The sequence below is a fragment of the Zootoca vivipara genome, chromosome 1 (genome assembly GCF_963506605.1).
Source record: "Zootoca vivipara chromosome 1, rZooViv1.1, whole genome shotgun sequence".
Classification (NCBI taxonomy): domain Eukaryota; kingdom Metazoa; phylum Chordata; class Lepidosauria; order Squamata; family Lacertidae; genus Zootoca; species Zootoca vivipara.
The window spans coordinates 41,821,478-41,835,486 of NC_083276.1; the positions used below are offsets into that span (position 1 = coordinate 41,821,478).

General features: G+C 42.7%; 1 protein-coding gene across 2 annotated transcripts in view; it reads right to left on the reverse strand.

Annotated features, from left to right (window-relative positions):
- RMDN3 (regulator of microtubule dynamics 3) overlaps positions 1 to 13,472 on the reverse strand; it is a 35,500-nt gene extending 22,028 nt beyond the window's left edge. The window contains exons 1-7 of one of the 2 annotated variants that reach the window (XM_035111252.2): positions 13,351 to 13,472; positions 11,616 to 11,800; positions 10,334 to 10,529; positions 8,007 to 8,153; positions 3,715 to 3,979; positions 2,047 to 2,149; positions 738 to 798 (exon numbers count right to left, since the gene is read on the reverse strand). In XM_035111252.2, the coding sequence (XP_034967143.1) occupies positions 738 to 798; positions 2,047 to 2,149; positions 3,715 to 3,979; positions 8,007 to 8,153; positions 10,334 to 10,529; positions 11,616 to 11,793 (950 nt within the window). In that variant the 5' untranslated portion in view covers positions 11,794 to 11,800; positions 13,351 to 13,472. Of the gene's footprint in view, positions 1 to 737; positions 799 to 2,046; positions 2,150 to 3,714; positions 3,980 to 8,006; positions 8,154 to 10,333; positions 10,530 to 11,615; positions 11,801 to 12,472; positions 12,744 to 13,350 lie in introns of those variants that run through there. The other variant, XM_035111260.2, reaches the window with a different exon arrangement.
- Between the last annotated feature and the right edge of the window lie 537 nt (positions 13,473 to 14,009).

Here is a 14,009-nt window from a genome sequence, read left to right on the forward strand (position 1 = left end):
ATTGGGATGCCAGGTGAGCAATGCTGCCTCACCTGCGCCACCCCTGATGGCTACTACTGCACTTAACAGAAAACATATTGACATTTATGGGACTCCTCTGAAGTCATTGTTATTTTACCTGTAACAATGGCTTATTAGCAGCACCAGGTGGTATCTGTATCATAATTTTACAGTAAGTAGTGTTGTTCTTGGGATTTTAAAATCACAGCTGTATTGCAGCTGAACTGCAGGCTTGCAGAAGAAAGAGATTAGGAGGCGGCAAAAGAGGAGTCATTTGTTTTCTTGAAGCAACAGAACTGTCCAGGATATAGGCCTAGACTCCATTTTTCTACAACTCTGGGGGAAAGCAGTAAATTACTAGATGAGGGCTCATAAGACACTGATACGAATCATATTCTCAGAGTCAAAACATACTTATTATTCTAACAGCCAAAAAAAAAAATCCTCTGGGGGAATTGTTCTGAGCCAGTTTGTCATTAGCTGACAAGAGCAAATGGGGAAAACATATTTTGATTAATTGTAAACAGCTCTGTCCATAAACTCAAACTCTTCTGCCAAATGAATAAGTATTAGTGGAAGAAGGATAAATCAAATCTGTACATTTAAGAGGACAGCAGCTCTGTATGTGGACTATACTTCTGAAAAGTTTGTGTCTAAAGAGACAACATATAGAAGGCCAATATATAAAACAATTCTCCTCTTTTTGACTTTTCTTCACAAAGGAAGTAATTACATACCACTGGTGACACTCAGCACTTTGATCTCCCATCTGCAAAGCTGTTTCTGCCTCATCCTTTCCTGCAATGAAAACCAACGAAAATAACTTGTTTGTGTGCCACATTTTAAACACTTAACCCTTCAAATACTCTGAAACTGGAGATTAACAGGGTACAAAGAAGTTTCACACATTCAGTAAGCAGATATTATTCAGAAAACAGCAGCCTACTATTAGGGTGACACATTATTACAGCTGAAGAGCTGCACCTCATCGTCTGACACTCTTGGAAATAGAGCCCATAGGTTTTTGGCTCACATGCCTCCCAACCCAGAAAACCAGGTTAAGGTTCCTGCCAGTACCCCTGAGATCAAGCTTCACCTCTAATATTTGTGGAGCTGTCACAAAGGGAGAGACAAGGCAGGAATAAGCAAGCATTTAACTACACTTTTAAAAGAGACATGCTACATATGAAGTACCATATTCAGATGGGAAACTATAGCTTTGAATCTACCAGCTTCCCAACTCCCATAGCAATGTGTGCTCAGGGTGCAGACAGCAGAACTGCAGCCTGAGAGTTCCAGCATCACAAAGAGCCTACTTTTGCCCTATCAGAAAGAGAAGTAGGTGGTTGCTGTCTGAAGCCAATGCCAAGGAGGCAGCAACAGAGGAGGTAAAGGAAAGCGGACAATTTTGAGACAAGCATAAGCTCAGGAATTTGAGGAGGAGTAAAGCAGTTTGTAGCAGTGATGTGAATCAAAAGTGTGGGTTGGCACACGCATCCAATATAGATGCAGCTATTCAAAATTATTGTACCATTCATGCTACGAAAGTCTTGCATTGCATGATAAAGCCAGCAAATGCAATTGCAGCACCTGCCAAGCAGTTCTCTGAGGACAATTCTGTTTACAAGTTTCTTTAACACATGATTTCATTTTAGGAGTAAGAATAATCCACCGGGGGGGGGGAATCTGTAATTTTAAATTGAGAGCCAGTGTAGTGTGGTGGTTGGACTAAGACCTGGGAGATCAGGATTCAAATAACTGCTCTGCCATGAAACTCACTGGTGATCTTGGTCCAGTCATAGTCTCTCATCCTAACATACCTCATAGGGTTATTATGAGGATAAAATGGGGAGGCAGAGAATCAGTGTACACCACCTTGGGCTTCTGGGAGGAAAGGTGGAATATAAATGGAACAAACACACAAACAAAAGTGTGAGTGTGAGTGTGTGTGTAACCCACATTTTTCCAAGGCAGGCAGGTAAATAAATGCCCAATACAACTCACTGGGGAAATGCACCCACCCCTTATCTCAAAGTGCCTTCTTACCATCAGACGCAAAAGATAACTTCTCATCTGTGTCCTCCGTGATTTCATACATATCACTATAACCTCGGGCCAGGCGCCAAAGGAAATCCTGCTTGTCACCATACTGTGGATAAAACAAATGTTAGTTCACATTTATTAGTTCACGTGATTCTAGATTCAGGTACATAGCCATGTTGGTCTGACACAGTCAAAATAAATAAATAAATTGTCCAGTAGCACCTTAGAGACCAACTAAGTATGTTCTGGGTATAAGCTTTTGTGTGCATGCAGCCTGGTATCTGAAGAAGTGTGCATGCACACAAAAGCTTATACCCAGAACATACTTAGTTGGTCTCTAAGGTGCTACTGGACATTTTTATTTATTTATTAGTTCACCTGTTTGCTTAAAAGAAAATGGGATTTCCAAGTATAACATATTGCAGGGTTTTTTTTTTTTAACGTAGCTTGTGAATAATTTGACAAGCAAGCAAGACGAGCAAAACCAACTCAATAATTCATTTAAATCTCTTCACTTGCCTGAATTAGTAAAGTGTAGTATGCTTCCCATTCTTTAGATTTTAATAAAGAAACTATAGGATTCAGGTCAGACAGTCAAACACTTATGTCAAATAGAAACTTTCCTAGAACAAGTTCCTGTTCCTGCAAATAAGCTGTTGCTCTGCTGGTGTCACACGGGGCTTACTTTGCAAGCAGACAAAGGTGTCAAGCTTAAGCAGCATATGGCAGATGTACCACAGCCATGGCCGCTAGATGGAATAAACCAGCCATGTGCACATTATGCATGGCTGAATTGGACAATACTCCCCCTTGTGGGGAGGACTGGGAACTAGAGACCTGTGTGAGACTTCATAAAAGCAAGTTGGCCACTACAGAGCCAATTAATTTGGTACAATGATATATAAAGCAGATGTATAACTACTGACACAGCTATAAATTCCAGGCTCATTAACCTAATTTTACAGTGGGGTTGGGACACGGAGAGAAAATGAAGCAATTTCTCAATAACTGGGTGAGTATTAAGGCAGAACAACAGTTCTTAGATAATACTGTAGATCCAACTTCAAGCATAGCAAGTAGGTTGCAGCAGTTGGGTAGGGCAGCCTCGAAGCAGGAGTAGAAGACTTGAGATAGCATTAGCAACACAAAAGATGTAAGAGACACATTAGAAGAACAGACTGAGAAATGAATGCAAATGAAGATGGGAAAAGTTTGGGTACTGGTAAGCCCTTCTCTACATGTTTGATTCCCAACCATGTTGCAAACACTGACCATCTGACTTGTTGACATGTGTATATATAAAGCAAGTTTGTATGTACATTTCATGAAACAATTATGCTTAAATCATCACTGTAATAAGTCTGAGGAGAGCTTTGCTATCAACTTCAGAGATGCTGCGGTTTCACTTTTAAATACATTAGGGGATTGAGTTACTGTATGCTTCAATACGCAATAAACAAAACATAATTTAATACTTTTAAGGAGAGGCCAAGCCCCACAGGCTTTGAGGGTTTTAATTTTCTAATGGCAGCATAAGCAACGCTGCATTTTAGATGCCTGGTCTCATTTAGGATTGTGGTATAGACAAGACCTTGCACAACATCCTGTTCTGTTCTCCCTGCTGGTTAGCTCAGCTCAGTTTTTCTGGGAAATTGCTAGAGTGAACTTTACCACTAGTTTATTGTTAAGCAGCTGTTGGAATCCTTCTCTCTTCTCCTGTTCGGTCCCACTGTGCAAGCGATCTGCTTGCTGGAGCAACTGACCAAGTGCTTCGTCTGTAGCAGGGTCCAAAGTCAGTGTTTCATCCTCATTGACAAGGTCTAAGGAATCCCTCCTTGCCGTTCTCACAGTCTCACAACTTCTTTCATCTTCTCCTTCCTCACTCTCTTTATCAGACTCGCGATCATAATCAGACTCTGCGTTGGCTGTAGTATAGCTTTAAGACAAATTGCAGAAAATCAGTCATTACATTAACATAACATAACATAAATTTCACAATCAAACCTTTTAAAGTCAATAGATTTCACATCCTAAGAAATCGAAGTTTGTGCCTGAACTTTGTTCGTGGCAGAAGCTTCTCCCTAAGGGAGTTCCGCTCATCACACTTCCACTAGCAGAAAAGGGGGAAGAAGCTAACTTTTGCTGGTTTGTTTTTCCTTCTGCAACCCCTCCCAACCTTCAAAGATCTGCTCAAGAGGATGGGGAGACTCTCCAGAACAGTGTTGGCGGGGGTATAAACAAATATCCTCTTCTGTCCTTCCACTAATGAGATACCTCTTCTGGATCAGAAGTGGACAGAAGGAGCCCTTCTAATCAGGGAAATTTGGATCCAACTCTATGAACAGAATGCTAATATAGGAAAAAACATCCTAAACTTCCTGCTATGCAACAGCTGTTAGTACCAGCAGTAGATACAACATACAAGACAACACAACAGAATGGGCTAATGGCCTCAAAGTCTGGAACTGAAAAACAAAGCCAAAATTCCTGACCAACGAACCACAGCACACATGCATGGGCCATCAGTCTAATTCCCAACTGAGTGGGTTGTAGCCAATGCTAGTCCTACTCAGAGCAGACCCATTGAAATTAATAGATATGATTAAAATAGGTCTACTAAAACTTAGATATTTCAACAGGTCTACTAAAACTTAGATATGATGCACTGTCTGTCCCAGCTCCATCGGAAAAGACTGCATTTTCTAAAAATAATATTTTAAGGATTTTTTAATAAGTAGTAAACTAGAATAAAAGTAGAACTATACAACCAAAAACCGTGCAGATTTTGCAACATATTTCACAACACTGTCAAGAACTGTGAATCTACATCCTACAGAATGATAATTACTTGACAATCTTCTAGCAATAAGTCGTGGCAGTGATGCCAACATACTGTGCTTTGGTTGGTAAGTGTTAGCTTATTTCTACATCTTCTACATCAGGGGTCCCCAGACTTACCGGGCTTCGGGCCGGAGGGCAGGGGAGTGCGCGTGCAGCGGGCCGGAGGGCGGGGGAGTGCGCGCCCGTGCGCATGCGCACACGGTTGGAAAAAAATCGCCAAAAATCGCTTGTGCGCATGCGTATGGGCCTCCCCCGACCCGGAAGTGCATCGGAAATGACCTCTTCTGGGTCGGGAGAGGCCCATACGCATGCGCACAAAGGATTTTCGGCGATTTTTTGCCGATTTTGAAGATCGCCGCCGCGCCGTGCGCTGTAAGAGCAGGCGGCGGCAGTGGGCGGCGGGGGTCGTCGCGGGCCGGATTGGGAGGCCAATTGAGCCGCATCCGGCCCGGGGGCCGTAGTTTGGGGACCCCTGTTCTACATCATCCCTCCACGTGGTTTTCAGTGCACTTTTAAGAATTATTCCCACTCCTGCAACTGAGTTACCCACTACATTTTTATTTACTTTCCTTAAACAGTTTCCCAATACATTTTTGGAGTGCTACCTCTGGTGTGGGACAAAATATGTCACTTCAAACGTTCAATTATTTGTAGTACTCCGACCAGAGCCTTCATATGATTTTATATTGCTACTTAAAATACAGGAAGTATCTGAAATGGTATCAAGCTGCATGAAAACCCTGCTTGTACCTGCTATTTCACATAATCACATAACTTGATGTTGCCATCACTTAGAGATAAGTATGTGTGTGCAAAGTCACTCAGTAAAAAGCTCTGGAGTATATGCAGGATGTGTGTGTTTTACCTCCTTTTTCAAAGGACCAAACTCCGTGTGCAATTGTATGGGTCCAGAGTACAGTGGTTAGCATGTTTGACTAGGACTAGCAACCCAGGTTCAAATTCCACTCATTCACGAGGTCACCAACAGCCCTTCTCAAAGCGCCAGCATTAAGTACTCTGTTTCGTGACTACAGAGTGGGCCTCCTCACTGATAGTACTCCAGTTGTGGAATTTCCTCTCCACAGCGGCTCACCTACCACCAACTATTTGTACTTTGTATTCCTTTTGGCATCAGGAAAAGACTTTATTCTCCAATGCTTTTTAGGGGACCTTTTTAGGGCTTTAAAAGATTTTGAGGCTCTGGTTTGTTAAAAGTTTTAAGGCCTGCATTCGCCTCATTTTATTGCAGTCTCTGAAGTGTTTTATTGTGATTTTATTTATATTGCTTTTATTGTATTTTAATGATGTTTAGGCATGCCATCCATAACTTTGGTTATGAGGAAGCATAGTAATATTGTCCATAAAGAAATCTACTACTAAAGGATTAATATCCCAAATAAAAAACAAGCCATGGGGAAAGAAATGCTTGTGGTTTTCATTCATCAATATGATTAGATCTGTTTATTTGTATCTAGTCATCGGACTATTATAAAACTGAAGTTTAAATTTACACAATGTAAATCAGTAGAACTTTATTTTGGACCCAAAATAAACTATATACCGGTATCACATAAACTCAAAATGCCAAATGTTCCTAGCAGATCACAACTCCTTTTTACAACATATTCCTTCAAAAACTTTTTGTCTTGGAACAAATCTTGAATGAAATGCCATAGAAATACACAAAGGTGAATAAAATTACAGTAACACCTAAATAATAAAAGCACAAAACAAACTTAATATTCTGAATCTCCCTAACAAGACAACAGCAGATAGAAAGTGTACAAGCTTCATAGCTGTTTCTTTATACAGTATTGTTCACTCAGCAGATAAATTACAGACTCATGGTCAGACTTCTCCACATCTCTCCCCAAATTCTTTCCCAAGTACAACACATTCTAGAAATCTATGTAAGGTCATGAAATCGGTTTGAGCCACAAGGACAAATATGGCATTATTTCTGAACCTTCCTTCCAAGACAGCTGAGGAATCTCATTAAACAGGCATCCCTCCCACACGATGTTAGATCAATCAATCAATAACCTTTATCAGGCATGACAAGTTCAGAATCTTCAGAACAAAATTATGAATAAAACATTTGCATTATAAACTTCATGAAATAAAATACATATTAATTAAATTAATATTTTAGAACAATATATCAATTTTCAATTTTCATGATGTTAGATAAGAACTGTTTGCATTGACTTTCAGATGCCTTTGCACCCTTTTGGAGTTTGTTTTATGTTCTGATGATGAAAAGCAGGATATAATTATTTAATTAATAACTAATTTTTCAAAAGCGAAGGCCATTCTAGCTCTCTGTTTTTCAAAATCCTTTTAACAAGGCAGTTAAAAAGGAACGCAAGGGAAATCTTATAAAATACAGGCACCTCCACACTCATGCGAGATCAGCAAATGTGTGGCCGCTGACAGGCGCACTGGAGTGGAATGGAATTGGGCACATGACACTTACATGTCTGGCAGCCAGGAATGGAACTCCTATGTACGCAGTGATTCCTCTGTAGTGCTATTTTAGAAATTGCTACAGTTGATCTGTCTATCTGGAGGGATGCATCATGCAATCTCTGCTTAAAAGCTTTTGAAGTGAGGTCTAGCTCCAAACTCTTTACAGATACAGTGGTACCTCAGGTTACAGACGCTTCAGGTTACAGACTCCACTAACCCAGAAATAGTACCTCGGGTTAAGAACTTTGCTTCAGGATGAGAACAGAAACCACGCGGCGGCAGCGGCAGCAGGAGGCCCCATTAGCTAAAGTGGTACCTCAGGTTAAGAACAGTTTCAGGTTAAGAATTGACCTCCAGAACGAATTAAGTTCTTAACCCGAGGTACCACTGTAGTTCAGAAATGTCAAATTTCACAACTAGGCATGAAACAAGCCCCTCCAAATTGTTTGTCACCTCAAAGGCTGCCCTAAGCGAACAGCAAGGCTTACTAAAGAAAAAATTACATAGAAATTTAACAACATTTTACTTCTCTTTGAAGTTTCCCTGATGAGGCTCAATACTAAGCACAGAATAGATATTTTACTAGTCAGTTCTCTTATAGAACCTGCTGCTGCCTTAAAACTAATCCTCGCTTTGAACTAATTCTCACTTACCCTCCCTCACTTTCACCATCAGTAGTGTAGGCAGCTCCAGAGCTGGTTGTGAAATATATAGAGCTGGAACCTGTGGAATCACTCCTTTCTCTGGGATATACAGCACGCCTCCGCCGAATAACCTTCTGGCTTTCCTCTAGTTGGGTTCTGCAAGGGGAGATATTAGCACAAGAGACACTTACGCTGTTTAATTGTTTGTTTCCCATTAATTGTTTGTTTCCCTTTCCCTTTTCTAATGCACCCACAAACCACCAAAATAATTATTCTAGTCTGCTCAGTATAATTCAAATTAGTCCTACAAAATCAGACCTTATTCAACTATTGTGTCATAGAATATAAAAGTATAACAGACATATAACACCGGTCTTGAAAGATCTACATTGGCTCCCAGTACGTTTCTGAGCACAATTCAAAGTGTTGGTGCTGACCTTTAAAGCCCTAAACGGTCTCGGTCCAGTATACCTGAAGGAGCGTCTCCACCCCCATCGTTCTGCCCGGACACTGAGGTCCAACACTGAGGGCCTTCTGGCGGTTCCCTCGTTGCAAGAAGCCAAGTTGCAGGGAACCAGACAGAGGGCCTTCTTGGTAGTGGCACCCGCCCTGTGGAACGCCCTCCCATCAGATGTCAAAGAGAAAAACAGCTACCAGACTTTTAGAAGACATCTGAAGGCAGCCCTGTTCAGGGAGGCTTTTAATGTTTAATAGATTACTGTAATTTTATTTTTCTGTTGGAAGCTGCCCAGAGTGGCTGGGGAAACCCAGCCATATGGGTGGGGTATAAATTATTATTATTGTTGTTGTTTAGTCGTGTCCGACTCTTCGTGACCCCATGGACCATAGCACGCCAGGCACTCCTGTCTTCCACTGCCTCCCGCAGTTTGGTCAAACTCATGTTCGTAGCTTCGAGAACACTGTCCAACCATCTCGTCCTCTGTCGTTCCCTTCTCCTAGTGCCCTCGATCTTTCCCAACATCAAGGTCTTTTCCAACAATTCTTCTCTTCTCATGAGGTGGCCAAAGTATTGGAGCCTCAGCTTCACGATCTGTCCTTCCAGTGAGCACTCAGGGCTGATTTCCTTAAGAATGGATAGGTTTGATCTTCTTGCAGTCCATGGGACTCTCAAGAGTCTCCTCCAGCACCATAATTCAAAAGCATCAATTCTTCGGCGATCAGCCTTCTTTATGGTCCAGCTCTCACTTCCATACATCACTACTGGGAAAACCATAGCTTTAACTATACGGAGCTTTGTCGGCAAGGTGATGTCTCTGCTTTTTAAGATGCTGTCTAGGTTTGTCATTGCTTTTCTCCCAAGAAGCAGGCGTCTTTTAATTTCGTGACTGCTGTCACCATCTGCAGTGATCAAGGAGCCCAAGAAAGTAAAATCTCTCACTGCCTCCATTTCTTCCCCTTCTATTTGCCAGGAGGCGATGGGACCAGTGGCCATGATCTTGGTTTTTTTGATGTTGAGCTTCAGACCATATTTTGCGCTCTCCTCTTTCCTCTTTATTATTATTATTATTATTATTATTATTATTATTAGGAAACTGACAAAAATGCATTCAACTTTACAGATTAGATAGGGCTGTGAAGTCTACGGAGTCTGGGATATCTGTTAGGGAAAAATCACTAGCCAAACATACTATACTAAGAAGAACTTCCAGGAAAAAATAAATGGTCATCCACTAAGAAGCATAGCAGTGCAATCCTATGCATGTGTCAGGAAAAAGTCCCATCAAGTTCAATGAAGCTTCCCCCAAGGTGTGTATAGGATTGCAGTCAGGTGCTCTTTCATTGCTGCTTCTTTTCTACAGCTGTCAATATTAGCATGAATCATTCAAAAGGCTTCACCCAAAATCTTCCAGTGGAGTTATTTCAGAAGTTACTCTTCCCACAATACAAACATCTACACATTTCTTAGTTTTGGATTCAATTCTGAACTGCTTGATAAACTGCTTTATACCAGTGTTCTGCTCCGGTATCAATTTTGGGGGCTGACAACCTGTTACAAACAACATTTGGCAACAGATATGAAATCAAATGGTGCAAATTTTAAATATTGGTTAGTGTGATAAAAGTTGACGCTTTGTAGATAGCTGAAGAAAAAGAGAGAGAAACATGTTGAAATTAAATATCCTTGTAAGGACATGTGCCTCTAGCATATCTGTAGCTTTTTGCTGAATATTAGTGAAATTACTCGGGAAGAATTACTGTTTTACAAATAGCAGTGACAGTTTTAAAAAAGGAAAGCACAATAACAATTTCACCCAAAACATGGTTCATGTAATTTTCAGCAACCCGGAATCTGCAGGAAATAGCTTTATACTAACCTGACTTCTCCAACTATCTCTCCTGCTAAACCCTGCAGGGTATTCCGCAACTCTTCCACTTCATGTCGCAGTTCTATAAGGCTTTTGAGCACAAAGTCCAGACGGTTCAGCACTTCAGCCTGTTCTTCTTGTGTTAGATGAGCTGTATATGGGATGCTATCACCACCTTCCACTGGTGCTTGTCTCATCCGTGGAACTAGAGAAAGAAAATGAAGCAGCTGCAACACAACTAGGCATGGAGAAACTCCCAGGTTCAATCCCTGGCATCTCCAGGTTTGAAGGGGAATGTCCCCTGTCAGTAACCCTGGCGAAAGCCACAGCTAGTCAGGTGGACAATACTAAGCTAGATGCATCAAAAGTCTGACTTGGTATAAGGAAGCTTCTCCCTGAATGGAGAACCCAGAGACTTCCCAGGAAAAAGAGATAAAAACCGAGTCAATTCCCATAGCACTGTACATATCATTGATACAGCGATGCAAACATGCTAACTGCCAACATTTTGCAGATAAATAGTACAAGGGTATATAAAGGTAAAGGGACCCCTGACCATTAGGTCCAGTCGTGATCGACTCTGGGGTTGCGGCGCTCATCTCACTTTATTGGCCGAGGGAGCTGGCGTATAGCTTCCAGGAAATGTGGCCAGCATGACAAAGCCGCTTCTGGCGAACCAGAGCAGCGCATGGAAATGCCGTTTACCTTCCCACTTGGAGCGGTACCTATTTATCTACTTGCACTTTGAGGTGCTTTCGAACTGCTAGGTTGGCAGGAGCTGGGACCAAGCAACGGGAGCTCACCCCGTCGCGGGGATTCGAACCGCCGACCTTCTGATCGGCAAACCCACAGTGCCACCCGCATCCCTACAAGGGTATATAACCTACACTAATATAACTGCTTTTCCAGGTTCCCAGTCTGCAGAAAGAGTCTTGTGCATATGCAGACTTGTACACATTAAGCATTTACAACTTAGCATCTAATTGTAATTTGTTAATTTACAGAAAATTTGAATATTTTAACATATTCTCATCTGGCAAGTTCAGCAGAGTTGTATCCTTATTTTTAAAGTAATTATAGCTTATAAACAGAATTCTCAACTAATCTGCACATTCATCTCAGAGCATACTTTCACTGAAATTGAGCAAATAAGAGTAATACTAGGCATGTGAATTCCAAGTTTAATAGTGATAAATTAACCTCACAACCTCTTAACAGTTTGAGTAACTCTAGTCTTAGAGAGAGAGAAAGTACAAAAGATAATTTAAAAAAATGGAAAGCATCTTTGTACCCTGATTATAAGGCTGTAGAATTTGTGTGTGTTCTGGATCGCCCATTGGTGATTTGGATCGCCCTCTTTGCTGGGGCTTTTTTCTCTTTTGTTTGTAGAAGTAGTAGAAGAGACCTATTCCTGCAGCTGCTCCCAGGACCACACCAAGTCCCACACGGAAGACCACCATTTTGGACATGATGCATCTGAAACAATTCAAGCAGGACGTAATTTGTATTTATGAAATAGATAGAACATGAAGGGGAAAGAGCTGTATTATAACACTTGGTAAGTGTTATGTCCTTAACAATATTTCAAAATAAAATAAGTCTAAAATATTTACAAGCCAAGTATTTTTTAAATTAAAAAAAAGGGTGCAGCAACATAGCCGTCAGTTTCTTGATACGAGAGATAGACAGCAACCTACTTCTCAGAATATGTAAAAATAAATACTCTGATGTTCTGTCTATATAGGAGGAAAATCCTGATTTGGTGACCTCAATGGCAAATTAATGCTTAGGGGAAACAGAATTTTACACTGAAATATAATCAAATACCAAAGGTCATTCAATGAGATTTCATTCCACATGATAAAGTTCTGTAGTTGAAGCTATACACATTTCACCCAGATAATACCCGGATACAGTTCAATGCAGGAGCTCAACAGGTAACAGGGAGGACACAAATGATAACCCAGCAACCTTGCCAAAAACACTCCCATTTCAAAGCAGGACACCATCCGCATTAGGAGTAATTTTAAAACACTGAAGCCACATAATCTTCTTCCCAGGTCACTCTTTCCAATTTTAGCTGTCTCTCTCACATATATGCCTAAATACCGTACATACACAAATACACAGAAATCTAAACCCACTTACATGTAAATATACCAGTTTCCCCTTAATACGGTTTGTCAGCATCATCTACATGATGTGTTTCGAGATAAGAAATGCTGAGCCTTAGGGGTCCAAAACCACCAAACAGGTTTTAAACTCTTGTCTACCCAGCTCAGGCGATTTGATAATTGGGCCAAGCCTCTGACCCCGCGATGACACTGCGGTTCTTAAACCACAAACGTTACTGAAAGAAGGAGCATGTAGGGATCGCCCCCCACTGGGTGTGCTCAGAGATAGCGGGAATTGGTGAGCCGCAGAACTGAGGCACACGCCCCTTCCCCACCCGCACCCCGACCCCCACCCATGGGCGACAGGAGGCGCGTTGTCCCAGCATCTCCCGTCGCTCCAGGCGCATGCGCTGAGAAGGCCGAGTTCTAAATTCCGAGGAGCCACATTATTGGTCCGTTTGCAGCAAAACGCGGAGAGAGAGAGAGAGATCTGTGGCACCGCAGAGACGAATGGATTTGCGTAGCGGATCTCTTGGGCTGCGGGCTGCATTGACAAGAGATGGAGGGTGCAACCCCGCACTCACTTACATGGGAGTAAGCCAACTGAACTCAGTGGGGTTTACTCCAGAGTAGGCACGTATGGGACTTACACCGTCCCTCTTTAAAAAGTGACACCTGACTCGCTCTCCCCCACTCCCTCTGCCTGTGTGTAGTTCTATGTGCCCGGGAACTGATGCTTCAACAGGCAAGCGCCCCTTTCTCCTTCTTCGCCTCCTTCCCCTACTCGAAAATGAGGCCGCGCGCGCGCCCAAAGAATCAGGAAAGCCGCAAGGCGACGGTTGCTGCGCGCGAGCCGCTTGAGAAGGCTGAGTGAAAACTTCAAAGTGCTCCTTCTTCAGCTATTTAAATTACCGCTGCGTTTCTCGCTGGATCTGTCCTCGTGCGGCCACCGTCCGCCAGCCTCCTCGTTCCCCGCGTTTCCCCCTTACCCAGCCGCAGGGCAGTCCTCTCGCCGACGCACAGAAATGACGTTTGGGCACGGCTCATCCCTCCGCCGGTGAAAAGGTGGCGCGGAGAATTGACGGAGAGAAATGAAGGCCACGCCTCTGGAACGTAGAGAGAAGCCCTGTCAGATCAGACCAGCGGCCGGGGCTGGTCCTGTTTTTACGGTGGCCAACCAGGCGCCCGTGAGAAGCCTATAAGCAGGAGCGGAGTGCAAGTGTTTCCAGGAGCGTTGTCTGCAGGCTTCCTCAACCCCGCCCTCTAAATGTTTTTGGCCTACAACTCCCGTGATCCCTAGCTAGGAGGACCAGTGGTCAGGGATGATGGGAATTGTAGTCTCAAAACATCTGGAGGGCCGAGGTTGAGGAAGCCTGCGTTACTGCCTCCCACAGTGGAGGCTCCGGCCTCCCTCTGAGGAGCAAACGAGCAATAGCAGGCATAGGCAAACTCGGCCATCCAGATGTTTTGAGACTACAATTTCCATCATTCCTGACCAATGGTCTTGTTAGCTAGGGTTGATGGGAGCTGTAGTCCCAAAACAGCTGGAGGGTCGAGTTTACTTATGCCTG